This window comes from Oenanthe melanoleuca, chromosome 10 (assembly GCF_029582105.1).
Source record: "Oenanthe melanoleuca isolate GR-GAL-2019-014 chromosome 10, OMel1.0, whole genome shotgun sequence".
NCBI lineage: Eukaryota > Metazoa > Chordata > Aves > Passeriformes > Muscicapidae > Oenanthe > Oenanthe melanoleuca.
The window spans coordinates 1,094,433-1,120,764 of NC_079344.1; the positions used below are offsets into that span (position 1 = coordinate 1,094,433).

At 49.0% G+C, this 26,332-nt stretch overlaps 1 protein-coding gene across 1 annotated transcript in view; it reads left to right on the forward strand.

The window, feature by feature from the left end:
• Window positions 1-1,380: 1,380 nt before the first annotated feature.
• Window positions 1,381-26,332, forward strand: part of ITGA11 (integrin subunit alpha 11) — a 41,292-nt gene continuing 16,340 nt past the window's right edge. Inside the window, exons 1-15 of the mRNA XM_056500045.1 lie at window positions 1,381-1,527; window positions 5,586-5,697; window positions 12,097-12,206; window positions 13,642-13,733; window positions 14,827-14,941; window positions 16,922-17,049; window positions 17,577-17,725; window positions 18,600-18,744; window positions 20,583-20,748; window positions 21,909-21,979; window positions 22,362-22,506; window positions 23,908-24,056; window positions 24,238-24,378; window positions 25,173-25,376; window positions 26,048-26,178. Of these exons, the coding sequence (XP_056356020.1) occupies window positions 1,476-1,527; window positions 5,586-5,697; window positions 12,097-12,206; window positions 13,642-13,733; window positions 14,827-14,941; window positions 16,922-17,049; window positions 17,577-17,725; window positions 18,600-18,744; window positions 20,583-20,748; window positions 21,909-21,979; window positions 22,362-22,506; window positions 23,908-24,056; window positions 24,238-24,378; window positions 25,173-25,376; window positions 26,048-26,178 (1,910 nt within the window). The 5' untranslated portion in view covers window positions 1,381-1,475. The remainder of the gene's footprint in view (window positions 1,528-5,585; window positions 5,698-12,096; window positions 12,207-13,641; window positions 13,734-14,826; window positions 14,942-16,921; window positions 17,050-17,576; window positions 17,726-18,599; window positions 18,745-20,582; window positions 20,749-21,908; window positions 21,980-22,361; window positions 22,507-23,907; window positions 24,057-24,237; window positions 24,379-25,172; window positions 25,377-26,047; window positions 26,179-26,332) is intronic.

The following is a 26,332-nucleotide window of genomic DNA, read 5'->3' on the forward strand; positions in this document are numbered from 1 at the left end:
TCCCCTCTCCCGGTTTTTCTCCTTTATTTACCCCTAGTTTTTCCCTCTTTCTCTCCCAATTTCTCCCCTCTCTCTCCCAGATTTTTTCCCTCTTTCTTCACATTTTTCCTTTTTTCTTACCAATTTTTCCCTTTTTTTCTTCCTAGTTTCCTCCCTCCTCTTCCCAGTTTTTGCCCCTCTTTTCTTCCCAGGTTTTCCCCACTTTTTTCCCCCAGTTTTTCCCCTTTTTTCCCCAGCTTTTCCCTCTCCTCTCTCCCAGTTTCCCCCTTTATTTTCCCAGTTTTTCCTTCTTTTCCCCCCAGTGTTTTCCCAGATTTCTCCCCTTTTCTTTCCCTAGTGTTCCCCCATATTTCCCTCTCTTTTCCCCTTTTTTCCCCGCAGTGTTTTCCCCTTTTATCCCAGTTTTCCCCTTCTTTTCCCAGGGGAGGTGACACCCCCAGAGGTGCCACCTGCAGCCATCAGTGTCCCCTTGCCAACCCCTTCCAAGGTGGAATCCCACCGGGAGAGGCTCGGAATTCCAGGCTGGAATTCCCGGCTGGCACAGCCGATTCCAGGTCGGAATTCCCGGCTGGCACAGCCGATTCCAGGCTGGAATTCCCAGCTGGAATCTGCTCCCTAAAGGGTGGCACAGCCTGGAGGAGGCTGTGCCCATCCCATCCTTTCCTGCTGAACCTCATCCCAGGATTCCAGGCTGGAATTCCAGGCTGGCACAGCTGATTCCAGGTCAGAATTCCAGGCTGGCACAGCCCCGATTCCAGGCTGGAATTCCCGGCTGGCACAGGTCATTCCAGGTCGGAATTCCTGGTTGGCACAGCCCCGATTCCAGCCTGGAATTCCCAGCTTTTACAGCTGATTCCCGATGGGAATTCCCGGCTGGCACAGTTAATTCCAGGTCGGAATTCCCGGCGGCACAGCTGTGATTAAAGTTCAGAATTCCCGGCTGGCACAGCCAATTCCAGGTGGGAATTCCCGGCTAGCACAGTTAATTCCAGGTCGGAATTCCCGTCTGGCACAGCTGTGATTAAAGTTCGGAATTCCAGGCTGGCACAGCTCATTCCAGGTGGGAATTCCAGGCTGGCACAGCCCCGATTCCAGGCTGGAATTCCCAGCTTTTACAGCTGATTCCTGGTCGGAATTCCCGGCTGGCACAGCTGATTCCAGGTCAGAATTCCCGGCTGGCACAGTTAATTCCAGGTGGGAATTCCCGGTTGGCACAGCCGATTCCAAGTCGGAATTCCCGGCTGGCACAGCTGATCCCAGGCTGGAATTCCCGACTGGAATCCGCTCCCTAAAGGGTGCCGCGGCTGGAAAAGTCCGTCCCCATTCCCATTTTTTCCTCCTCCCAGTTCCCCTCGTCCCTCCCACTCCCTCCCAGCGCTCTCCCGCTGTCAGGGAGCCGGGAAAAGCTCGGGATAAGGGACGGGATCTGGGATAGGAGCTGCCAGTCCCGCCGATGCTCGGGAGCCGGCGATTCCATGGCCATTCCCAGCGGGATTCTCCTGGCCTGTTCCCTCTGCCTCCTGCCCGGTGAGTGCCCATCCCAATCTCCCCCCCAAAAAAACCGGGAATGGCTTGGGAAAAGCGCTGGAAAAACCTTGGGAAAGTTTGGGAGGGAGCTGGAGGCTGATGGAAATTGTGGAATTCCCGGACAGATCCCGATTTCTCCTCGGTTTTGGAGAGGGATTAATCGGGATAATCCCAGAGGATCAGATACCGGGGGGAAAGGAACGTCCCTTTTCCCAAAATCCAGATTTTCTGAGGTTTATCCCGTCAGAAAACCGGGAATGCTCGGGGTTAAATTCAGGAAAACCTCCCTTTTCCCAAAATCCAGCTTTTCTGCGGTTTGTCCCGTCGGAAAACAGGGAATGCTCGGGGTTAAATTTAGGAGAGGCTTTAGGCGGAGTTTAATTCCAGGAGCTGATCCTGCGGCTTCTCCGGGGGGCTGGGATGGATTTTTTCGGCTTTTTTTTTTTTTCCCAAGGTTTTTCCCTTGGAAAAAACCGACTCCTCATTCCTGCTTTAATCCCATCTGGATTCCACCCGCCAAAGCGGGAGGAAAACGGGAAAAAACGGGGGAAAAACCGGGAAGAAAAAAAAAAATCTCTTTTCCCCACTGCCAGGAGCTCGGCCACCGGCTCGCGCCTCCTCCAGCTGCAAACATTCCCAAACTTCCTGCTGGAAAACGCGCCAGGCTGCTTGGGGTTTTTATGGGATTGGCGCTTTTTTTGGGATTTTTTTTTTTTTTTTTCTTTCTTTTCTTTCCCTTTCTGTCGGGGGATCCTTTCAAGGGAGCCGCGGCCGAGCTGCTTTTCCTGGAATAATTGGATCCATGTGTGGATGAAGGGATGGATGTGGGGCTGCGGCTCTGGGATGGGATGTTGAAAAAATCCCGGACAGATTCCCGGGAAATTCCCCCGTGGACACGGGGCTGCTCCATAAAGGAGGGGTTCTGGAAGGAAGATTTGGGAATTCTGCCTCGGGATGTGTGGGAATAATCCCGGAATTAGCTCCTCGGGATGAAACATTTCCCAGTTTTCTCTCCTCTCTCCCAGTTTTTCCCCGTCCGTGGACGTTTCTATCCGCGGATTTTCCTCCAGGAATCCCCACCCTGGAGAGTTTCTGCCTCTGGAATTTTGTAGATCCAGAGGTTTCTGCCCGTGGGATTTTTGTGCCCGCAGGGATTTCCACCCTCGTGGGTTTCTATCCCCGGATGTTTCTGGATCCAGGGATTTTTTTGGGAATTCCAGAAGCACAAGGTCCTGGTGTAGCAAACCCCCTCCCGAGCCGCTCCCGGGGATTTTGTGGGAAACCAGGAATGTTCCAGGATGACTGAGCTTCTGTTCACCCCCAGCATTCCCATTCCCCATCCAAATCCCGGGATTTTCCCTAATAGCTGATGACAAACTCTGGCTTGGAGATGAAAACCGGGAGCTCTCAGCATTCCCTTGGATTCCTGGGAATTCAAGACCACCCTGCTGCTTCCCGGAGTTTTTTTTTTTTTTTTTTCCAAATATCTTTATCCTTTAGAAAATTTTCCTTGTTCAGCTCAATATTCCCCCTCCAGGAATTCCATCCCCAGCTCTGGCAGTGCCAGAAACCAGGAAAAAAAAAAAAATCTGGATTTTCCTGACAGTCCAATAAAAACCGGGATATTCTCCTGGGGAATCAGAAAACTTTGGAGCAAAGGCAGCAAAATCCAGCCCCAAATTTTCATGGAAGCAGAACCAGAGTTGGGAATCGTGGAAAAGCTTCCAGGCACTTCCCAAAATTCCTTTTCCAGGTGGGAATCTCAAAGGATTCAGGCAGGGCGGTTTCCCCCCTTTTTTCCCCCTTTTTTTTTTCCCGTTTCCCTCCTCCAGTTTTTCCAATTTTCCCTCCCTTTTCCCCCCCTTTTTTTCCCAGTTTTTCCCTTTTTTTCCCCAGCTTTCCCCCCTTCTCCCTCCCAGTTTTTCCCTCTCCTCTCTCCCAGTTTTCCCCCCTTTTCCCCCAGTTTCCCCACCTGGTTCCAAAACCTTTGGAATCATCCCCATCCCAGAAATTTCCCTTCCAGGATATTTTTTAATCCTGATTAAAAAGAGGAAGAGTGGATTTTATTCCCATTCTTCTTCCCCAAAGATTTCCTTGTTTCCCAATACTTTTCCTGACAAGAATCAAAAGTTTGGATGCATCCAAAGAAAAGAAGGAATTTGAGGCTTCCTGCCCTCAGAATTCCAAGGAAAACCTGGAGCTTTTGGTCACTTCTTTGGGACAGTGACGTCATTCCCAGCAGGAAAATCTCTCCCAAATCTCCTGGATAACCTCTCCTAAAATTCCTACTTGGAATATTCCAAATATTTATTTTATTCCTTTCTTTTTGCCAGAGTTTTGAGGTTCCATCCATTCCTTGGAATTTTCTCACCTGGATTTTTTGCTTCCCTGGGATTCCAGCTCTTCTCCCTGTTTTCCCAGAGATTTCCCATTTCATGGAATATTTCTGGTTTTTTGGAGGATTTCTATTCCTTTTCTGGAGTCTTATCCAGAAGCTGCAGCTCCTAAACTATGGAATGGGATTCCCCAATTTATCCCGGTGCCCCCATTCCCAAAAATCCTCATCTTGGGGGGCCTGCAGTGCAAAATCCAGGAAAATTAAGAGGAAAATCCATCCCATCCTCTCCAACACTTCCTCTGCATCCGAGACGCTTCTGGATCTTGGAATTTCTTGCTGGGAATACAAAATTCCCCAAATTCCCTCTGATTCCCCCTTTCCCTTCCCCATCATTCCTTGGCCAATCCCAGCTTCCTTCTCTCCCGAGGTTTTCATTTTTCTGGGATGTGAAATGAGGTCAACTCTCCGCAAAAAATCTTGGCTCTCATCCCTGTCTCCCGTTTTTTTGGGTTTTTTTTTTAATCCCAGCTTTCTAGAATTTCTTTCTGGAGCTTTTGGAAGCTCCTTCTCCTCGGAATCCGTGACCATTCCCTGCTCCAGGAGCAGATTTGTTCCCAGGATTCCAAACATTCCCTTTACCCTGACATTCCTGTCTATCCAAACATTCCCAAGCTGCATTTTTCCACCCAGGAAGTGACAGTGCTGAGTTTTCCAACCAACAGCTCCTTTATATCCCGAGAAATTCCAAACTGAGCCTCCCATCCCTGTCCTGGAGGAGGATTTTTCTTGGAATGAAGCATCCAGCAGGATTCAGGGAATCCAATCTGGGATATCCTGCTGCTCTGTTCTGGAATTTGGGATGTGCTTCCCATGGATAGCATCTCCAGCATTCCCAAAATTTCCACTCCTGGGGGGATTCCTGATTTCCCGATTTCCCACCTGGATCTGGCTCCTGGCACAGGGAGGAGCTGCCAGAAAATTCCTTCAATTTTGCTCCAGGGACAGGAAGTTTCTCTGGAATTTTTCCCCGGGATTGGGGTGCCAGGACAGGGATCCTGTTCCCACTGTTCTGTGGGAAGTTACATCTTCCAGAGGATCCATAGGGAAAGGACTAATCCCAAAAATCCCAGCTGGAATTCCACCCTTAGGGATATCCCTGTCCAGAGCTGCCTCTCCTCGCTCCTGCTCCCACAGGGAATGGGAATCCCAGCTTTGGATCTTTGGGAAAACCCTTGGGAATGGCCAGGATCCATTTTCCATGGATCCCATCCCGTGATTCCCATGGAAGTGCCGGATCCAGCCTGGCTCGTCCATGGATTCCAGAGGGAGGAGCTCCTTTCTCCTTCCCATTCCCATCCTGGCTCCAGAAAATTCCATGGATGAGCTGTTGAGGGCTGAATTCCAGGAATCCTAAATGAGCTCCAAGGGCTGGGAACTCCAGGATGGAGAGTGGAATTTTGGGAAGCTGCAGACGAGGCAGGGCTGGAATTCTTTGGAATTTCCATCCTGGCTGGGATGGGAACGGGATCAAACCATCCCTGGAGCATCCTCAAAAATTTGGGAGCAGCCTTGGGATGGGCAAGGTTGGAACCCAACCCCAAGGAGGAGCGGGGCTGGGATTGGAAAAATTCCCTTCCGAGATTTGGGAATTCCGAGCTGGCCGTGTGGAATTGTTTTCCAGCTTTTTGGCTGACGGATCCTTCCCTTTTTTTTCCCCCAGGATTCGGGAATTCCTTCAACATCGACACCGCCAGGCCCCAGATCATCGCGGGATCCAGGGAATCTTTTTTTGGATACACGGTGCAGCAGCACGACATCGGAGGGAAGAAATGGTGAGTGGGATCCGGAAAAAACGGGAATTCCGGCGGGAATTCCGGCGGGAATTCCACCAATCCACCCCAAACCTCCTCCAGAATTCCCAGTTTGGGGCGGGAATCGCTGTGCCAGGGTGATGTTGCTCCTGGAGGTGCTGAATGAAGGAAAGGTTTTCCTGAAAAAAAAAAAAAGGAATTTTTGGTGGGATAAAGGAATATTTGGGAATAGTGGGTGTGGATCACGATTCCTTGGAGCCCCTCAGGCTCTGGAACAGCTGGAATCACATCTGGAATTCGGGTCCAGGACATCCTGGTTGTTACAGTTTCCGTGGGGCCTGGAGAAGAGATCCACAGGGAATATCCATCGGGAATGTGGGAATGGTTCAGGTTTGGGATTTTGTGGTGGGTTTGGCTGATCCCAGGACCAATCCCAGGGATGATCCCAAGGCTGATCCCAGGGATTCCAGGGCTGATCCTGGGGCCAATCCCAGGGAATCCCACATCCAGATGCTCCAAAGCCCACGGAATTCCCTGGAATTCAGGATCTGCCCCCAGGTGGATGAATCCAGGCTGAATCCCATAATTAATGCCACGGACACTCCTGGAATTCCGGAATCCAACCTTTTCCAGCTTTGGAAAACCCTCCTGTATCCTGAACCTGAGATTCCAATTCCAAGGAATTTCGGGAAGTTGGGATCTCTCTTTCCACGGCTCCCAGCCCCGTTTTCCACCAGGATTGGGAGTTTTTCCCAGGTGATGCCTTGAGATAAAAGTTGGGAATTCAGTGTTTCCCAGGATTCCTGAGCTCTCTGAGGGAAACTGCTGGAAAATCCCAGTTTTGGGAATATTCTCATTCCATCCACAGGAGCTGGTTCAGCTCCATCCCAGCTGAGGGGCTGCAATTCCCAGGATATTTGGGATCTCTTATCCCATTTTTCCATGCCACCACCACTGCTGGGGTGGCCAAGGACTGAATTCCCTGGAAACTGGGAATTTTTTCCTCTTTTCCCAAGCAGGACACTGGAGCCAAGCCCATCCCTGCTTTCTTTTCCCAACTTTTCCCACCAACTTTTCCCAACTTTTCCTGCCAACATCTGCAGGATCCACCTTTAGTTTTCCCTTCTGTTGGTTCCTCTGCTTGGAAAAATGGAATTTTTCCAGCGGGATCCTCTGGATGGACATGGACATAAAAACTCAGGGATCTGCAATTTAGCAGGGAAAATAAAAAATCCAAGGAAAAAATGTGGACACAGCTAAAAATGGAGAAATCTGGGAGCAACCAAAAGACTTTGGAATAAAAACCATGGATGTGCAGAGGGAGCTGGATAAAAATCCTGGGAACTGGATAAGAATTCCAGGTGCTGGATAAGAATTCCGGGAGGAGCTGGCAGGACATGGAATGAATGGGAATGTTTTGAGACCCCCAATTCCTGCTGAGCATCTTCCAATCCCATCCCAAAGAATTCCACAAAATCCCCTGGAATACAGCAGAGATGCTCTGGGATCCGGCTGCCAAATTCCAAGCGCGGAATCCGAGGATTTTGGCACCTCTCCTTCCGTCTGAGCCTTTTAATGCTGCTTTTGGCTGCTGGGAATTGTTTGGGAATGGATTCCAAGAATTTCTTGTTTATGATTTTTTATTTTTTTTTTTTTCCATATGTTTCTAAAGGAATATCGGAGTGGCTCCGAAGAGATTTGATTTTTCAGGTATTTTTGAAAGTCGGGGATTTTCCCCTTTTCCAAACTTTTCAAGGAGCCACCCAGACTCATGGAAGTGCATCCCAGAGAGCGGAAAATCCATGAGGAAAAAATCTGAGTTATTAAAATCTGGGAGGGGGGGAAAAAAAATTCCACTTGGATATTTAACACTGGAAAAAGCTCATCCATGTGGGATTTGATTTTGCTCCGGCATTTTCCAGAGCAGTGAGGGGTTTCCAGACCTCCCTTTCCACACTTTTTCCATCTTTTCCATGGAGCTGGAGGTGCCTTCTCCAAGTGGGAGTGGAAAAGATGACAACAGGTGCCTGGAATTCATCCCAAAAAACACCAGAGCTCCATGGAATGGCAGATCCCTGCAGGCAGGGAAAGGGGGACCTGGAATTATGGAATTCCAAGTGTCCAAACTGGGGATTTTTTGGGAAAAATGGGATCTCCCTGCACTGCTGGGACAAAATAGAAAGAATTTTGGGATAAGGAGAGGCAATTCCTGGGAGGATGGAGGGGATTTTGGAGGATTTGAATCCCGAATTCAGGCAGGTTGGATTTGTTTGGGAATAATGGGCAGAATTCCCATAAATGGGATGTGTATCCCATAAAACATGGAAGCTCCCATGGGAATGGGAACTCCTGGATATTTGTGGCAAACACAGCCTGGCATCTCGTGGAATTTTGGGAAGAATCTTCCTGGAGAAGGCTCCAAGAGCAGGGAAAAAAGGGGAAAAAAAATTCCTTTCATCTTTCATCTCCCCCTTCCAGGTGTTTTTCCAGGTTGCTTCCCATCATTCCAGGAGCTGTGGCTGGGAGAATCCCAGAGCTCCTTTTCCAAGGAATCCTGGAGAGGGGAGCCCCATTCCTGGAATTTTTGGGGTGCTGGACATTTTCCCTATCCTAACCTCGTATCCCACGTGTCCAAAGGAAAACTCTGATCCCAAAACTCCTTTTCCAAGGAATCCTGGGGAGGGGCAGGGCTGGTGTGGCCCCAGCCGTGGGAAATCCATAACCAAATCCCAGAAAAAAGCAGATAACGGGAGCAAAGCCAGCCTGAGGAACTCTGGAATACCGCGGGCAGCAGGAATGCCACATTCCCGTTTTTCCCAGTTTTCTCCCCCTTTTCTGGTGTTTCCAGGTGAGGCCTCTCCATAGCTCTTGGCTCAGCCAGGATTTTCCATGGAGTTCTGGAACCTGTGCGATCTCCAGTTTCCTTCTGGAGATTCCCAAGAAAACTGGGAATTTCCCAGGTGACTTTTCCCAATCTCCCATTTCCACCCCAAACAAACCCTTCTCCCTCAGAAGCACCTTTGATTCCCAGATTTTTTTTTTCCCGGATTTTTTGCCACCCCATCCCCACATCCCTGGAATGTTCAAATCCAGCTCGCAGCAACCTCTGGAAGTGGGGCTGGAATGACCCAAACCATTCCATGTTTTTCTCGAAAACGAGGCAAAAAACAGGGAAAATCCCCCCCAAAAAACAGGGAATAGGGTGGGCTGCTCTGGATCCTGCATCCAGGGGTGGGAGGGAGAGCTGGGAGCAGACATTATGGAATTCTCTGCGCTTCCACAAAATATTCCAAGCGCTCCGGCGGCGGCCAAGCCACGGGAGAATTCCAGCCAAGAAAACCTCTGGCAGGAGCTGGAAAACAGAAACCCCTGGAAGTGTTTTTCCAGATCAGCACAATTCTGGCTTTCAATCCAGCCAGAGGATTTTTCTCTCTCTCTTTTCTTTTTTTTTTTTTTTTTTTTGCCTCTCCTCCTTTCCCCTTCAGCCGAGCTCAAATCGGGAATATCCAGGATCTGAGCCTGGAGCTCAGGGCTGGAATGGGATGAGCCTGAAGGTTTTTCTCACCTAAACCATCCCATAATTCCCAGATTTTTGAGCCTTTCCCAACCTGCAGTCGTGGATGCTTTCCTGGGATTCCCAGAAAACTGGGAATCAGGACCCAGCACTGGGCTTTGCTTAGAGAACACATATTAGGATATTCCTGCTTTTCCTTTCCTTATTTTTTTGGGGATGAAAGTTAAAATCCATCCTCAGACAGCTTGGAGCAGTCAGAGCTTTTCCCACTTAATCCCTGTTTGTTTTTTCCCTTTGTTTTCTCCAGGAGCAGGGAACAGAGAGAGAGGCGAGGCAGGAATTGTTTGGTTCTGATTTTCTTTCAAAGCCTTTTTTTTTTTTTTTTTTTTCTTTTTTTTTTTTTTTTTTTTTTTTTTTCTTTTTTGGCCAAGTTGTGACACAGGAGCCGCTTCCCTCATGGGAATCCAGGGAAAAGTCAGGAATTTTGGGATGATCCCAGAGTGTGTGGAGGGGGAAAGATTGGAAAAAGCCAGGAATGTCTCCCTTCTATGGTGGGATGCTCCAGTTTTCTTGGGTTATTTGGATATTTTGGGGGATTTGGGATAACTCATCCCAAATCCCTGATTTTTTTTTTTTTATTTTAAGAAGGAAAAATCCAGGATTTCTAGCCAGAGTTTCCAACTAAAGGAAGAGTGGTGCAGCATCCCTAAAAACACCTTCCAAACAGCTGGAAAAGCCTTTTCCCAAGCTGCCAAGTTTCCATGAGAATTTGACAGCTCCAGCTGATGAATCATTCCCATTTAACCGAGAAGGGAAAACAATTCCATTGTTTTTTGGGAGACAAGAATTCCGGCTTCGGGAGCTCCACAGCTGCTCCACATTCATGGCAGAAGTTGGGAATGTTTGGGTTTCCTTTGAGCTCCCGGAATTGGGGAATGGGGTGGGTTTGCCTCGTCATCCCAAAGGGATGATCCGACCCCAAATCCGCTGGGGTTTTTTGGGGAATATTTGTTAATTGGGTGGTGTGATCATATGAATGTGGGACAGTTAATGGATGGAAAAGGATTTCCTGTGGGATGAGGGGCACAGCGAGCTGGAGGTGCTCCCAGAAATTCATTAAACCCCATTTATCCAAAATTCCTTTGGGAGTTGGGAATTGCACCGGGAGATCCTCATTTTCCGAGGAGCTCCCACCTTTATTCCTCCTCATCCTCAAGGTTTTTCCATTCCCCTTCCCCATCTTCCACCTTTTCCCTCCTCTCCACAACCAGTGTGGGAAACCCTCAGGAAAAAGAGCAAATTCCCAAAAAAAACCCCAGATTTTCCTGGATGCTGCTGAGGATGTGGTGAATTCCCACATGAAGCCATAAGACAGGAAGTACATCCATGAGAATCCTTGGATTCAGGAGCTTTTCCTTGGGTGAGCGATTCCAGTTTGGGAGAAAAGAATGGAGATGTTTGTCTTGGGAGCAGCAACATTTTTAAGGAATGACAATTCCTGGTCTAACAGGGAACATCTGTGCCGGTGGCTTTTCCAGCTGCCCTGTGGAACAAAAGAACTCCTGTTTATCTGGAGATCCAGACCGGGATGGTTGCATCCATAGGATTTTTTGGGCAAGCTAAAATAAAAATAATCCCATTTATTTTGGGAGTGGGAGTTGCCGTCAGCTCGTGGTGCCGAGGGTTTTTTGGGATAGCCTGGAAAGAAGGAATGGATTCCTCAGGTCCTGCGCTCTTCCTGATTTTTTTTTTTTTTTTTTGGGTGGCAGGGTTGGAATGTTGTGGTCAAGAAAAAGTGGGGAAAGTGTTTGGATGTCCCAAAAATATCCTGACTGGGAGTTGGGGTCCTTGCTGGGGAATGGGATTTAGCAGCTCCCTTGTTTTGGAGAGCGGGAGAATTCCCAATGCCCACTGGTGATCCCAATGTTGGGAACAACTCCAGCTTGGAGCAAATTCTCTTCTCCAGGGTTTTCCTGGGAAAAATTCCTTCCCTCAACTGGAGATCCCAATGTTCAGATCCCAGTGCTCATAGCAATCCCAGTTTGGAGCAAATTCCCTTCTCCAAGATTTTCTTGGGGACAATTCCTTCCCAAATTCTCACCCACCCCTGGTGATCCCAATATTTGTAACAACATTTTTGGAGAAAATTCTCTTTTCCAGGCTTTTCCCTGGGAAAATTCCTTCCCAATTTCCTCACCCACCACTGGAGATCCCAGGGCTGTTCATAACTTCTCCAGGTTGGAGGAAATTCCCTTTTCCAGGATTTTCCGAGGGGAAAATTCCTTGTGGATCCCAGTGGGATTTGCTGGAAGTGCTCCACCAGCTCCCTGTTATTCCTTCTGGTTCTGCTGGAATCCTGCATCCACTTCCATGTCCTGGGAATGTCCTTGGAATGGTGTCTTGGGGTGACCAGTCGGAGATGTCTTCAAATCCATGTCTTGGAGATTTTCTTGGAATGGAGTGGGAGGTGTCTCCATATCCCTGTCTTGGAGATTTTCTTGGAATGGAGTGGGAGGTGTCCCTGCCCATGGAAGGGGTGAGATGATCCATGAAGTCCCTTCCATCCCAAGCCATTCCATGACCCTGTGGAAAAGCTCCTCCCTAGGCAATCCATGGGCACCTCAGCTGATTCCAAGGGATTTGGTGCCACCCTGGAGCTGCTTCCCTGCTCCTCCCTGTGCTTCCAAACGGGTTCAGAGCCCTCCCTCCCTGCCAGGGATCCATCCTTGGAATGAATTCCAGAATTCCAGGAGCACTCCCAGCTTTTCGCTGCTCCAGCAGGAAGAGAAGGAGAAACTGTCCTTCTGTTGAGGTTGGGACCTTCTCCTGCCTCTCCCAAATCAGGGAATAGTGTCTGAGGAATCCTTTCTCCCGGGGGATTCCCGACGGATCCGTGTTTTCCGCAGGCTGGTGGTGGGAGCTCCGTACGAATCCAACGGGCAGCAGAAGACTGGAGACGTCTACAAGTGTCCAGTGCCCAGTGATGGCCACGGCAACTGCACCAAGCTCAACCTGGGTACGGCATTCCAACCCCAGACATCCCAAATTATCCCTAAAAAAACGGGATTTTAGGAAGGAATCCCTCCCCGGGAAGGTGGAGTTCCCAGAGAAGCCACTGGATCCCTGGAAGAGTCCAAGGTGGGGTTGGATGGGGCTTGGAGCACCCTGGGATGGTGGAAGGTGGCACTGGATGGGATTTAAGTTCCTTGCATCCCAAATTGTTCTGTGATTCCAGGATTGCTTCCCAAAGTGGGAGCTCTGGCTCATGGGGAGCTGTGTTTTCCAGAGGAACGGTTGGATCAGGATTTGGGACGCAGCTCAGGGAGAATTAGGATTGACAGGGCTGCCCTGGGGGACGTTCCCAATTTCTGGGATGTGCCATGGAAAAAACAGGGATTCCCTGGCCTGGGAATCCAGGATGAGGAGCTGAGCCCTCAAGGGATTTCCTCCTCTCCAGCTCCCAGCCTCATTCCCAAAAAAAATTTCCTTCCTTGGTTGTCCATGTAGGAAATAACCCAATTCTCCCAAATTTTTTTCTCACTTTCCAAAATCCCCAAAACCTGGAGTTCCACCGGAAGAGATTCCTCTCCAGCACACAATTCCTGGTTGTTCCAGAGATTCCAGGGGACATTCTGGATTTCCTCCTCTCCAACTTCCAGCCTCATTCCTGAAAATTTTCCTTCCCTGGTTGTTCATCTAGGAAAGAACCCAATTTTCCCAATTTTTCCCATTTTTTCTCACCTTCCCAAAATCCCCAAAACCTGGAGTTCCGCCGGCAGAGATTCCTCCCCAGCACACAATTCCTGGTTGCTCCAGAGATCCCAAAGGGCATTCCAGATTTCCTCTTCTCCAGCTCCCAGCCTCATTCCTAAAAATTTTCCTTCCCTGGTTGTTCATCTAGGAAAGAACCCAATTTTCCCAATTTTTCCCATTTTTTCTCACCTTCCCAAAATCCCCAAACCTGGAGTTCTGCCGGCAGAGATTCCTCCCCGGCACACAATTCCCGGTTGATCCAGAGATTCCAGGGAACATTCATGGTTGCTCCAGAGATTCTGAGGGGCATTCTGGATTTCCCAGGAATGTCCCTGAGGAAAGACCCCAGTTCTCCCAAATTTTTTCTCACCTTCCCAAATCCCCAAAACCTGGAGTTCCACCGGCAGAGATTCCACTCCAGCACACAATTCCTGGTTGCTCCAGAGATCCCAAAGGTCATTCCAGATTTCCTCTTCTCCAGCTCCCAGCCTCATCCCCAAAAAAATTTTCCTTCCTTGGTTGTCTACCTAGGAAATAACCCAATTTTCCCAATTTTTTCTCACCTTCCAAAATCCCCAAAACCTGGAGTTCTGCCGGCAGAGATTCCTCTCCGGCGCACAATTCCCGGTTATTCCGGAGATTCCAGGGAACATTCCGGATTTCCCGGGAATGTCCCTGATCCCGGCCTCTCTCCCAAGGGCGGGTGACGCTGTCCAACGTGTCGGAGCGCAAGGACAACATGCGCCTGGGCCTGAGCCTGGCCACCAACCCCAGGGACAGCAGCTTCCTGGTGAGCAGCATTCCTGGGAATTTGGGAATTTGGGAATGTGCAGCAGGACAGGGAGGTGTTGGGGGGCTCCTCTCCGGGGGTTTTTGTTTAGGGAATGTTGGGAGATTTATAGGGATTTGTTGATGAAGTGGGGTGAAATGGAATAAAGTGTAATAGAATTGAATAAAATAAAATAGAATTAAATTAAAGTAAAATGCAATACAATAAAATAGAAATAAAATACAGTAAAATAAAATAAAACTGTTATAAAATAAAGTGAAATTAAATAGTAAAAACATAAAGTGAAATGAAATAGCATACAATAAAGAAGTTAAAAATTAAAGTGAAATGAAATTAATTAAAATAAAATTTAGACTTTGATGATCCTGGCAGTGCCTTTAAGCATATATAAAATATATATTAAATTTATAAATATTTAGATGTATTATATTATAAATATCTCCTACAGTATATGCATGATAAATATATATAAAACATGTGCATATTTATATATCCTGATGTTATATAAATGTATTTTTACTTGATAAATATTTTATAAATATTTATAAATGCATTATATATTATAATATACAATGATATACTGTTATATATTTATATATTATATCTAGATATTAATTTTATATAGATATATATAAATAATATATATAAGGTTATATAATTTTTTATATATATTTATATTATGTTATGTTTATTATATTATGTTATGTTTATTATATTATATTATGTTTATTATAGTATATTATGTTATATTAATAAGACTATAAGACTATAATAGAACTATATATAATAAGACTATATTAATATACTATAATAAGCGGAATTTTTTTAAAATTCTTTGATTCATTTATTCATCTATCCATTTATCCACTCATTTATTATGGAATCTCCATCCCTGGAAGTGTTCCAACACCAGCTTGGAGAAATCTTGGAAAAACCTTCCCTATGGAAGGGCTGGAATGAGATTTTCCAGCTGCATCCCAACCCATCCCATCATTCCATAATTAATTCTCGCACCACCTCCCACATTCCATGGGGAGAAGCACATCCATGGAAAGGGGATGCGTTGGAGCCAGCGCTGGTTTCTGTCCCGCAGGCCTGCAGCCCGCTGTGGTCCCACGAGTGCGGCAGCTCCTACTACACCACGGGAATGTGCTCCCGCGTCAACGCCAACTTCCGCTTCTCCCGGAGCGTGGCCCCGGCCCTGCAGAGTGAGCCACGTCCCGGCTGGGATCCCAGCTCCGATCCCTGATCTGATCCCAGCTCCGATCCCTGATCCGATCCCATCTCTGACCCCAGCTCTGAACCCATCTCTGATCCCTGACCCGATCCCTGCCCTGATCCCAGCCCTGATCCCAGCTCCAATCCCTGGCCCGATCCCTGCTCTGATCCCTGATCTGAACCCATCTCTGATCCCATCTCTGATCCCAGCTCCGATCCCAACTCCGATCCCAACTCTGATCCCATCTCTGATCCCTGACCCGATCCCTGACCCAATCCCAGCTCTGATCCCTGCCCTGATCCCTGACCCGATCCCATCTCTGATCCCTGGCCCGATCCCTGATCCAATCCCTGACTCGATCCCTGATCTGATCCCTGATCTGATCCCTGATCCAATCTGGATCTGATCCCAGCCCTGATCCCAGCTCCAATCCCTGACCCGATCCCTGACCCGATCCATGCTCCAATCCTGCCTCTGATCCCTGATCTGATCCCTGTTCCAATCCCTGATCCAATCCCTGATCCAGTCCTGCTCTGATCCCTGATCTGATCCCAGCCCTGATCCCAGCTTTAATCCCTCTCCAATCCCTGATCCCATCCCTGATCCCATCCCTGCTCCAATCCTGCCTCTGATCCCAGCCCTGATCCCAGCTCTGATCCCTGATCCAGTCCCAGCTCTGATCCCTGATCCAATCCCTGAACCATCCTGCTCTGATCTCTGATCCAGTCGCGCTTCTGATCCCAGCCCTGGGCTCTGATCCCAGCTCCAATACCTGCTCCGATCCCAGCTCCAGGATCTCAATTCCAACCCCTGTTCCAATTCCAGCTCCAATCCCAGGTCTGATCCCTGATCCAATCCCAGGTCTGATCCCTGCTCCAATACCAGCACCGATTCCTGATCCAATCCTTGCTCCAATCCCAGCTCCTATCCCGGCTCCAATCCCAGCTCCAATCCCAGTTTGGCTGCACAAAACAAAGCCCTCACTGACCAGGACTTAAATATGTTGGAATTTGGGAATTTGGAGCTAGGATTTTATTTTGGAGGGTTTAAATGAAATTTCCTGGCTTTCCTGGAGCTGGGAAGGATTCCCAGAAACCTGTCCTGCTTCTGGGAGCTCCTCATCCCATGGGATGTGATCCCTGGCTCCAGAACCTCTCAGGGCAGAGAGATGGGCTGGGAAAAATGGAATCTGGGGGGGGATCAAGGCAGTAAAGGCATCATCAAATTCCCAGTGTCACTTCCCTCTTTCCAGCCCTCGCTGCAAAGGATAATTGGGATTTTTGGGAGCTTTAGGAAGTGTTTATTTAGTGGCAGGGTCAGCTCCTCTCCCTGATTATTGGGATGGGGATGGAGGCACACAGACGATCCCAGTGATTCCAATCCATGGATCCTTTCACCCATAAAAACCTATAGCTGATAAATCTCCAAAATCCTGGATTATTCTTTTCCAAGGAACGCTGTAAAACACCAGCAAGGCTGAGACGATCCTGAGCAATTTTCCCCACTGGAAAAAAAAAAAATCCTTAAATCCTTCCTGCTCTGGCTGCAGAGCCGAGCCCTGGGGTCCCCTCTGGGGTTTTTGGCTGCCTCGGAGCCGAGGATTTCGTGGGGAGGGAGGAAATGCCCGCCCTGTGTTCCATGGCAGGGCTGGGAGTGACTCAGGGACCAGGAACGGGGCCGGATCCTGCTCCTCTTTGAAGTGTGGAATGATATTAGGGATCAAATTCCAAAGCTGAATCCCAAATGATGCCGCTGGGTGTTATTCCTAGGAAGTGATCCCATCTTTTCTCGGCAGAGAGGATTCCTGTGGTTTCTCCCCACCTTGCTGGAGCCCCAAGTTCTTCCCCAAATGACTGAAATCCGATTTTTTTCCCCGAGAAATCCTAAAAGGAAGTACCTGGCTGGAAATGAAGCCATAAATCTTCCCCTTTGCAGGAGGACTTTTAATAAATCCCTGGATTTTCCACAGGATGCCAGACCTACATGGATATCATCATCGTTCTGGATGGATCCAACAGCATTTATCCGTGGGTTGAAGTCCAGCACTTCCTGATAAATATCCTGAAAAAGTTTTACATCGGTCCTGGCCAGATCCAGGTGAGGCCCTGAACAGTTTGTGTTATCCCAGGGCCATTCCCAATGTCCTTTTTCTGTCAAGCTGCTGGAATTTGTCAAAATATTGGGATTTTTAACTCATCCCTTGGGAAAATACTCCCGTGTCCCTAAGCTATGGAGGAATCCCACATCCCAAAGGAACAGGGAGTATGAAACCCCATGGAAAGGAGCTCTCCATGCTCTTGCTCTGAGTAATCACAGATTGATTTAGGCAGGAATTTGGACCAGGATTTGAGCAGGAATTTCTCAAATTTTCCCAAATAACTCAGTTTGCTCCCACCTGGAGATGCTGTGGGTCCAAACTGCCACAGTGGGGTGTGGCACACCTGCATCACCCCAAAACCTGGGATCAGAGCAAGGAGGAGAGCCACAAAATTGGGAATTCTGAATGATCCCACGGAGGGAAAACTGGGAACGAGCGAGCGACGGAATTTTAACGCTGGCTGGTGACTCCGTAAAACGAGGCCGTGTTTCGTCGGCGTTTTTGGTGACATTCCCGTCATTCCCAGGTGGGAGTTGTCCAGTATGGAGAGGACGTGGTCCATGAGTTCCACCTGAACGACTACAGGTCCGTGCAGGACGTGGTGGCAGCCGCCAGCCACATCGAGCAGCGAGGGGGCACCGAGACCAGGACCGCCTACGGCATCGAGTTCGCTCGGTAAAACCCCTCCCATGCCCAGGAAAACCTCCCAATCCTGTTTTTTCCCCATTTCTCCTTCCCTCTCCCTTTGTTTTCCTTGCTGCTTAAAAACGGGGGGATCGCCAGGGCTCGGAGGAAAATGTCGTTTGTGGGAAGTTTTGCCAACGGCGCTTCCCAAAATTGCTCTGTCCTCGTTTGTGGCTGGAGCAGACTCTGGAATTGTGTCTTCTCCCTGGGATGAGGTCCCAGACCCCAGATTCAGCCCCAGGAATTCTCCTGGAATTCTCCTGGAAATCCCCAGGAACTCAGGACAGCTCCACTTCCTCCTTTTCCAGGGACAAATCCTGAATTTGTCCCAAGCAGTATTCCTGCTGCAGATCGTGGAATTTTAATTGGAAAAAGGTGGCCAGGGCCACCACTGACCATGTCCCAGGTGCCACATCCATGTGGTTTTGAGATCCCTGCAGGAATTGCGATTCCAGCACCTCCCTGGACAGCTTGGAAAAATTTTAGATGGATCCGAGCAAAGTCCTGAATTATTTGTGTCAAACAGAGTCTGCTCAGCATCCCTTTTCCATAAACACACAGGAATTTGGGACCGTGCTTTGTCCAAATAGTGGGATTCTGGCAGGGGTGGAGAACTGGATGAAGAAATTTTACTCACAGCGTAAACTCCGCCGGCCGACTCAAGATCCGTTCCCTCACCCGATTTTGCTGAATTAACGCCTCTTTCCTTAAAAAAAAAAAAAAGCAGGGAATCCTCATCCCAAAGCATCTCCTGCGGGTTCCTGCTCCTCCCCGAGGGGCAGCAGCCCCAGGGAGGGCTCGGTGGGCGCGGAGCCGCCGCGGAGCCGGCGGGGCTGAGCAGCCCAGGGCATCTCTTCACTTGCAGCTCGGAAGCGTTTCGGAAAGGTGGCCGGAAAGGGGCAAAGAGAGTAATGATTGTCATCACAGATGGAGAGTCCCACGACAGCCCAGACCTGGAGAAGGTGATCGAGGACAGCGAGAGGGACAACGTCACCAGATACGCCGTGGCGGTGAGCGAGGGCGCTCTCGGGGTGCGGGAGCTCCTGCGGGGCTTGGTGGTGCTCCAGGAATGCCAAAGCGCCAGGGCAGCCCATTCCTGCTGCTCCTGGAACATTCCAAGAGATCCTTCTGTGCTCCAGGAATGCCAAAGTGCCAGGGCAGCCCATTCCTGCTGCTCCTGGAACATTCCAAGAGATCCTTCTGTGCTCCAGGAATGCCAAAGCGCCAGGGCAGCCCATTCCTGCTGCTCCTGGAACATTCCAAGAGACCCTTCTGTGCTCCAGGAATGCCAAAGTGCCAGGGCAGCCCATTCCTGCTGCTCCTGGAACATTCCAAGGGGTCCTGTCCATCCCCAATGTTCCTGGAACGTTCCAAGAGATCCTTCTGTGCTCCAGGAATGCCAAAGCACCAGGACAGCTCATTTCCACTGCTCCTGGAGATTTCCAAGGGTTCCTGTCCATTCCAAATGTTCCTGGAACATTCCAAGAGATCCTTCTGAGCTCCAGGAATGCCAAAGCGCCAGGGCAGCCCATTCCTGCTGCTCCTGGAACATTCCAAGGGGTCCTGTCCATCCCCAATGTTCCTGGAACGTTCCAAGAGATCCTTCTGTGCTCCAGGAATGCCAAAGCGCCAGGGCAGCCCATTCCTGCTGCTTCTGGAACATTCCAAGGGGTCCTGTCCATCCCCAATGTTCCTGGAACGTTCCAAGAGATCCTTCTGTGCTCCAGGAATGCCAAAGCACCAGGGCAGCCCATTCCTGCTGCTCCTGGAACATTCCAAGGGGTCCTGTCCATTCCCAATGTTCCTGGAACGTTCCAAGAGATCCTTCTGTGCTCCAGGAATCCCAAAGCACCAGGACAGCCCATTCCTGCTGCTCCTGGAACATTCCAAGGGGTCCTGTCCATTCCCAATGCTCTTGGAACGTTCCAAGAGATCCTTCTGTGCTCCAGGAATGCCAAAATGCCAGGGCAGCCCATTCCTGCTGCTCCTGGAACATTCCAAGAGATCCTTCTGTGCTCCAGGAATGCCAAAGCGCCAGGGCAGCCCATTCCTGCTGCTCCTGGAACATTCCAAGGGGTCCTGTCCATCCCCAATGTTCCTGGAACGTTCCAAGAGATCCTTCTGTGCTCCAGGAATGCCAAAATGCCAGGGCAGCCCATTCCTGCTGCTCCTGGAACATTCCAAGGGGTCCTGTCCATTCCCAATATTCCTGGAACATTCCAAGGGGTCCTGTCCATCCCCATTGCTCCTGGAGCATTCCAAGAGCTCCTTTTGTGCTCCAGGAATGCCAAAGCACCAGGACAGCCCATTCCCAATGCTTCTGGAGAATTCCAAGAATTCGTGTCCATCTTCACTGCTTCTGGAACATTCCAAGGGCTCCTGTCCATCCCCACTGTCCTGGAGAATTCCAAGAGGTCCTGTCCATCCCCATTGCTCCTGGAGAATTCCAAGAGCTCCCTGTGGCTGGTGCTGCTTTTGGGATGCTCCGCTCGGGATTTGGATGCCAGAGCTGGTGCTGGGACCAGGGACAGGCAGGACCCCAAATTCCATGAGGAATGTCCAGCCTGGAGGAATTCCAGCAGCTCCTCTGTTTGTCCCCACAAAATGGGAGGACGGGGCTTCTCCCACTGGATACCCCAAAGGGCTTTGGGATGGTTTTATCCATCCTGGGAAAACGACCCCAGGGAGCTGCTGACCCCATCCCTGGAAGTGTCCCAGCTTGGACAGGGCTTGGAGCAACCTGGGGATGGCGGAAATTGTCCCTGCCCATGGAATTTACGATCAATTCCAAGCCAGACCGCCCGGGAATTCTAATTCCGCGGGATTCTCGCGTCTTGCTCCCAACCAGGTCTTGGGATATTACAACAGGAGAGGGATCAACCCCGAGGCCTTTCTGAACGAGATCAAGTTCATCGCCAGCGACCCCGACGACAAACACTTCTTCAACGTCACGGACGAGGCGGCGCTCAAGGACATCGTGGATGCCCTGGGAGAAAGGATTTTCAGCCTGGAAGGTGAGGGGTGCTCCTCCCTGGCACATCCCACCCCTGCATCCTTTTTTTTTTTTCCCCCTCCAAAATTGGATGTGGATTCTGCAATAAAGCCTGCTTGGAGTATCTTCAGATTTAAGGAAATGTCTTTATTAGGAGTGGTTGCATCCCTCAGATATCAGGAGCAGAGATCCTTTTTTCCAAAGGACACACCTCGTTCCAGCCACCGGAATTCTGGTGGCTTTGATTTTTTGCTTTTTATAGAAAAACCTTGGAGATTTGGTATGGGGGGAATTTGGGTGTCTTCCTCATCCATCAAATTCCAGGGTTATAAACAGGAAAACCCACACACAGGAGGTTCCTGGGGTGCCAGACATCAGGAGATTACAGGAATAATGTTGGGATTTCGGCTCTATTGGCTGAAATGAAATATCAGGAAATATTTCTGTCTTAAATGTCAGCTCTTGTGACAACTTTGTCGCGCTCCCAAACTAAATTTATCCGAATTTCAGAGGAAAAATGCAGCCTGGAATGCACAACTGGAACAGGAGATGGAGGGCTCGCACTGGGAATGAAACATCTTGGATTTGGGGGATTTTAGCTCAAACCAGCTCAGAACTCCCCACAAATTTCCCAGTTTTCTCCACCCTGAAGCTTCCCTGTGGAAGTTGCCCTGGATGAGGAATTCTCCCAGTTGGAATTAGGAAGCAAAAAACTCCCAATCCCCATTTTTGGGTGACCTTGCAGCTCTGCAAAGGGAGAGTTCCCAGACCTCCTGAGGTTGTGGAATTGGGGGATTTAGGGAGAAATGGGATCGTCAGAGAGACCTGGAGCTGCTGGAGTGAGACGAGAGCTGGGAATGTTCACCTGGAAAAGGGAAGGATTCAGGGAGAGCTGTCTCCAGGAGAGCTGGAGAGGGACTGGGGACAAGGGAAGGAGGGACAGGACACAGGGAATGAGTGGAAAAGTGGAGATTTAAATGGGATATTGGGAAGGAATTCCTGCCTGGGAGTGGGGAGGGACTGGGCTGGGATTCCCAGAGAAGTTGTGGCTGGATCCCTTGGACAGGCTGGACAGGGCTTGGAGCACCCTGGGATAGGGAAAGGTGTCCCTGCCCAAGGAAGGGCTGGAATGGGATGGGAGCACACTAAACACAAATTTTTTTTTTTTTTTTTTTTTTAAAGGAACCAACAAGAACGAGATCTCCTTTGGACTGGAAATGTCCCAGACTGGATTTTCATCCCACGTTGTGGAAGTAAGAGAGGAAATGCAGGATTTTTGGGAGATTGGGATTTGGGACAAATTGTTAATTCTGGAGTTAAATCATTAACATGAGGATAAGGATGAGGGAATTTTTGGGAGACCTGAGCAATCCTTAGGATCTGCAGCAGCTCCTCCCTCTTGGGAAGGACGTGCTGGGATATCCATGGAAAAAGTGGGAATTTCCTGGCAAGAAAAAACCCATTGGAATAAAAAAAAAAAAACAGGAATAGGGTGGAAATGTCCATTCCAGCTTTTTTAAAACCCTCCAGCATTCCAGGTGGTTTTTTTGGAAGAATGGTCTGTGTGGGATCAGAGGGATGGAATCACCTCCACTTGGGAAGAAATCCCATCAATCCACTGCTGTTTTCCCACAGGACGGGATCCTGCTGGGAGCAGTGGGAGCCTACGACTGGAATGGAGCTGTCCTGAAGGAAACCAGCAGCGGGAAAGTCATTCCTCTGCGGGAATCCTACCTGCAGGAATTCCCTGAGGAGCTGAAAAACCACGGAGCGTATTTAGGTGGGAAAGCTGAACGGGCGTTACCACCGGGAGAATCTGGGATTTTATCCTTAAAAACGGATATTCCTCATGGGATGCAGCACGGGAGCGTCCTCACCTGGGAAGAGGCTGGCTGTGGGGCACAGATTTGAATTTAAATTTGATTTAAATTCAGGAGCAGCCGAGGCAGCTGCGGGTCGTCCGCGGCTTTTCTTGGAACGGTCTCAAAGCGCCGATGGAATTTCATGCCTGGGCAGGAAATACCTGCTGGGTTAATCCATTCCATGTGCAGCCACTGGAGCTCTGGAATAAAAATATCAGCCCAAACTGTGAAATGCAGCCTCTCCTCGGAGAGAAGTGGGATTCTGTGGGATCAACCCCTCCAGGCTCTTCCCTGGGAATGTGGACATGGGGTTCATCCGTGGGGTGACAGCAGAGTGTCCCCCAGGGCTGGGATGGCTGTGGGTGTCCCATGGGAATCCCTGTGGGAGCTCAGCTGGGCTATCCCTCCCACTGCCTGGAGGGAGAAATCCAGGAATATTCAGGAATCTCCGGGCTGATGCTTGCTTTAGGAATATCCCTCCAGGAGGGGCATTTTTAGGGAAAGAGGGACCAAAATTCCACTGGATGTGATTCAGTTTCAGTTTTGAATCCCAGAATCCTGGAACGATTTGGGTTGGAAAGGAACTTGAAGCTCCTCCCATTCCCCCTTCCCCTATCCCAGTTTTCTCCAAGCCCTGTCCAGCCTGGGATTGGAACATTCCTGGCATGGGGCAGCCACAGTTTAAACCTGATTTAAAGTGGGATTTAAACTTGAGCCTGAAAGTTCAGGAGCCTGGACTTGGGGTTAAAACCCGGGATTTGGCAGCCCCAGCTTTCTATTCCCACAAAATTCCATCTGCAGCCATGGAAGTGCTGCAGCCCAGGGGGTGATCCCGGTAGGAAAAAGGGATTGCTCGGGGTCATTGCCTTAGGCAGGGTTAATTCCATAAGGAGGAGTGGTTTTGGTGGATTCATGGCTTTTATTGGACTGGGAATGTTGACTTCAAGCACCAGCAAAGCTTTTCCTGCCTGGAGTTCCTGGAGCAGCGGGAGCTGCAACTTCCCAACACTCAGCACCTCACGAGCGTTTGTCCAGCTTGATGTGACCCATGAAATAAAACACTCAGAAGTCCAGGAATTGCAGGAATTGGATTCACCTTTGACAAAAGAAGGATTTGCACAGGAAGTGCAAATCAGGCAGCGCCAAAACTCCCGGCGCAGCTCCGGCTGTGGCAGCGCTGGCGTCCATCTGATTTTATCTTTGTTAAAATCCAGGTTTTCCAACTTCCCTTTCTGGGAAGCGCCCAGAGCTGTGCCAGCAGCCAGGAAAGCAGATCCTGGGAGCAGGCAGGGAATTCTCACTCTTCCATCCCTTTCCAGGCTACACCGTCTCCTCCGTCATCTCCACCAAGCACGAGCGGATTTACGTGGCGGGAGCGCCGCGGTTCAACCACACGGGCAAAGTCATCCTGTTCAACATGCACAGCAACAGGAACCTCACCATCCACCAGGCCCTCAAGGGAGAGCAGGTAATTCCAGCCGGGAATGCTTTTCCCCCATGGAAAAACCAACCTTGAGTTCCCCGAGTTGGAAGGGCTCGGCGGCGCCGCGGGCGCGCTGGTTGTGGATGTCCCTGTGGATCCCGGGGGTGATTCCAGGGAATGTCCCAGGGATGATCCCATCATTCCCAACCCATCCTGCCTCCTCCAGATCGGTTCTTACTACGGCAGCGAGATCAATTCCCTGGATGTGAACGGTGACGGCGTCACCGACGTCCTGCTGGTGGGAGCGCCCATGTTCTTCAGCGAGGGCAGGGAGAGGGGCAAGGTCTACGTGTACACCCTGCAGGGGGTGAGTGACATCATCATCATTATTATCATCATTATCATCATTATCATCATTATTATTATTATCATCATCGTTATCATTATCATTATCATTATCATTATCATCATTGTTATCATCGTTATCATCATCATTATCATCGTTATCATCTCTATTGTTATCATCATTATTATCATTATTATTATTATTAAATATTTAGTCTTGTGCAATTTATATTTATTATTGAATGTATTATTAATGTGGAATATTTCTTTATCCTTACTATTATTATCATTATGGAATATTTATTGTTGCGCGGTTTATATTTATTATGGGATCTATCATTAATAACGAATAGTTTATTATTATTGCTATTATTATTGGATATTTATTATTATTGAATTTATATTTATTATGGAATCTATTATTAATAAGGAATATTTTTTAATTGCACTGCTATTATTATGATGGAATATTTATCATTGTGGAATTTGTATTTGTCGTGGACTTTTTAATTAATATGGTACCATTTATTATTATTGTTGTTGTTGTTAATAATAGTGATAATAGTGATGATGATGATAATGATAATGATAATAATAATAATAATAATAATTAATTTCTTTATTTAGAGTGCAAAGCAGAAGTGGGGCTGGCTGGGGGCTCAGGGCTTCAAAATTCCACATCCCTGGGAATGCTCCCACCTCCTCCCTTGTGGAATCTCCCCCATCACTGCACCGTTCCCTCGAGGGTTTCTCCTCTTTCCAGTCCTGCTGCTGCTGCTCTGGGAATTGTTTTCCTTCCTTTTTTTCCCTTGGCAGAACCTCTTTGTCCCCAGCGGAGCCCTCGTGGATCTCCAGAGTTACCAAAATTCCCGTTTCGGCTCCTGCATCGCCGCCGTTCCCGACCTCAACCAGGACTCCTACAACGACCTGGTGGTGGGGGCCCCTCTGGAGGACGAGCACCAAGGAGCCATTTACGTTTTCCTCGGGTTCCAGGAGACCATCCTGAAGAAGTACAAGCAGGTGGGGCTTCCCTGGGCTTGGTTTTCCTCATCCCTCACGGGAATAAAATTTGTCCCTATTTTAAGGACTGCTGGAGCAGGACAAATCCATACCCAGGATTAAGTTATTTAATTATTTAAATAATCATTAATTAAGTTATGTTAATTATTATGGCCAGATATTCCCTCTTTTGAGGCACCCAATACAAAACGTTGGAATTCAATCCGTGGTGGAGTCCCCATCCCTGCTGGGATTTAAGATGTGTGGGTGTGGCACTCGGGGACATCGGTGGTGGCCTTGGCAGGGGGGTGGTTGGACAATCTCAGGTGGCTTTTCCAACCTAAATTATTCCATGGGACAGCAGGGGAAAGGCTTGAAATTTGAGGTTTGTACAGCAAGGGATAGATTTATTGTATATATATATATAGTAGATTTATTGATTAATTATAAATTATTTATTTATTTATGACACTTGTGATAAACATTAAATAGGGCGAATCCAGTAAAAAATTTGCATGGTGCCTCCAAAGAGAAGCTGCTTTAATTCCCTAGAAAACCTAGAAAAAAATGTTCAGCCCAACCTCCAGGGATGGGGAATTTTCAGCGGCGAGGCGGAGCCGGCCTGGCAAACCCTTGGCAGGCAGGGATGCTCCTGCTGGAATCCAGCCTGGACTGCTCCCATTCCTTTCCAGAGGATTGCAGCTGCCAGCCTCGCTCCAGGCCTGATGTATTTTGGATGCAGCATCCACGGGCAGCTGGATCTGAACGAGGACGGGCTCGTGGACTTGGCCGTGGGCTCGCTGGGCAACGCCGTGCTGCTCTGGTGAGCCTTGCTGCCCTCTCCTGATTTCCTCTGCCCAAATCCAGGGAAAAACTCATCTCCCAACAACCCAAGCCATCTTTCCTGAATAACCACCCCCTGTCTGACAGGGCTGTGGGATCTCAGGACCCTCAGGCCCTAAAAAATTGCTGGAGTT